Source organism: Bison bison, unplaced genomic scaffold (genome assembly GCF_000754665.1).
Source record: "Bison bison bison isolate TAMUID 2011002044 unplaced genomic scaffold, Bison_UMD1.0 scf7180017864158, whole genome shotgun sequence".
Lineage (NCBI taxonomy): Eukaryota > Metazoa > Chordata > Mammalia > Artiodactyla > Bovidae > Bison > Bison bison.
The window spans coordinates 4399335-4401394 of record NW_011494730.1 but is presented as its reverse complement, the minus strand read 5'-3'; the positions used below and the strand labels follow the sequence as shown (position 1 = coordinate 4401394).

The window sequence follows — 2060 nt, the reverse complement described above, 5'->3', positions numbered from 1 at the left end:
CACCACCGCCCGCTGGAGCACCTCGCTGACCTCCGGGGCTTCCGGGCTCAGGGCACCCCCGCCTGGGCTCAGCTCCTGGAGCTCCAGCCCCACCCCGCCCCACCGCCCCACACCCGGGGCACCCTGCATCCCTGACCGCTGCCCTGTGGGGAACTCAGTGCTCAGATGCCAGCACCGGGCCTTGGGCGGGATCTCGTGGCCACCAAGAGCTGCTGGGTCCCTGGGCACACGGGGACACACCCGAGACAGGGCCAACTCCCACCAAGGGCTCCTCTTCTCAACAGAGTGTGTTGCCGAAAGATTAAAACCGTGACATCCACACAGCCCACAGTGAGGACAGAAGGGACTAGGGCTCAGGGCAGCATGAGCACCCATCTCTGTGCATGGCCCTCCCCACCACTCAGACAGACAGACCCTTCCCAGCCCGTCAACAGAACCTCCCAAGGGGGACCCACCCCGTCTCTCCCGAGCCGGGCCTCAGAGCAGCCTGTGAGGACACACGCTAGGCCTCACTCCTGGACTCAAGCTGTGGCTCCTGAGAGCCGCAGGGCCGGGCTGCAGGCAGCCAGGCCCACCTCGGCTCACCCCACCACAGCAGGAGGAGCCCCCACAGAGGGCCAGGGGGGCATTCCGGGGAGCAAGCCAGCCCTGGTTTGAAGAACATTTTTCAGAGGTCAAACACGGCAGACAAGGATGGGCTCTGGACCGGGAGGCGGCCGGGTGGCCCACTGTCCGGGGCTCTGCACCCAGATGCCCACCTGTCTCGGGAGCATGGGTCTGGGCCAGGCCTGCCTCTCCCCACCAGCACCCAGGCCCCTACCGCCTCCAGGACTGCAGCCAGTACCTGGGCGATCCGATGATGCTGCAGCTTTATGACCCGGGAGACAGCCATCTGCATGCTACCAAACACTGCGACCACCTCCAAGATCTTGTCGTCAAACGATGGGGCTGTGAAGGTCTGCAAGGGCTGGCGTCAGAGCTGACCTCTGCTCCTGGCCTGAAGACCCCCCTGCCCCCATCCCACACACACACACACACATACACACACAGCCGCCTTTCTCTGGGGACTGCTGCACTAAAAGCCAGACAGGCCCACGACAGGGAGCCGCTGCGGAGACGCTGAGGAAGGGTCTCCACTCCAGACCTGGAAAGGCAGCGGCCCGGATCAAGTGCTAAAAGCCAGCCAGGCTCACAACAGGGAGCCGCTGGGGGGACACTGCGGAGGGGCTTCCACTCCAGGCCCGGAAGGCAGCAGCCTGGATCGCATGGCAGGCCTGCCTGCCCCTCACACACGCGGGGCCTCGGGCACGTGTGTGTGCCCGGGGCTGACACAGGTCCGTCCCTCCAGGGTCTGCGAGGGCTGTGACCTCGGGCAGCGCGCTGACAAGCGGGACCAGCACGGGCCATGAGGGCAGTCTATGTTAGCCGCCCCATCAGCTGCTCTGCACTAAGGGAGGGCCCCAGTCAATACCCGTCCGTGCCCCCGCAGCGTAAATTCCAAACTCCTCCCTGGCTCCTCAGACCTCTCTACGCTCCACCCAGGGTGCACGCCATTGGAGAACGTGCCCCCTCCCTGACACCAACCTGACCTGTCCAACCCCAAGACACCTTCAGGCCTCTGTGCAGATGTCCCCTCCCCCTGGACACCTTCCCAGATGACCCCCAGGGCAGGTCTGACCCAGACTCCAGGTCACACCTGTGACCACACCTGCCCTACTGGAGCAGGGGGGCTGTCTCACTCTCCACTGCACCCCCGCGGCCAGCACGAGGGCGCTGCCCCGTCCAGCCCCCAGCCTGCCCACAGAGCACCCCCAGAGCGGGAGGCTCTGCCTCAGCTCCCGGAGGGGCCACCTCTCTGGCCACTCAGTCCTCACCCGCCCAACCCCGCGCCACCCGGCACCCCCGTACGTACATCATCCTCCTTGGTGCCCCCCCAGAAGTTGGTCCCTCCGGCATAGCTGGGGATGTTGAGGACTGCGATTCCCTGCAGACTGGGGAGGGGGATGGGGCGCCCATCGCACTGTGCGGGGGGACGCGGGAGAGGAGAGGAGGAGAGAGAG

General features: G+C 66.2%; 1 protein-coding gene across 1 annotated transcript in view; it reads right to left on the bottom strand.

Moving 5' to 3' along the window:
* Positions 1 to 2060, bottom strand: part of DGKD (diacylglycerol kinase, delta 130kDa) — an 80762-nt gene that overhangs the window by 12053 nt on the left and 66649 nt on the right. Inside the window, exons 21-22 of the mRNA XM_010841256.1 lie at positions 1913 to 2040; positions 845 to 958 (exon numbers count right to left, since the gene is read on the bottom strand). Coding sequence (XP_010839558.1) covers positions 845 to 958; positions 1913 to 2040 — 242 coding nt within the window. The remainder of the gene's footprint in view (positions 1 to 844; positions 959 to 1912; positions 2041 to 2060) is intronic.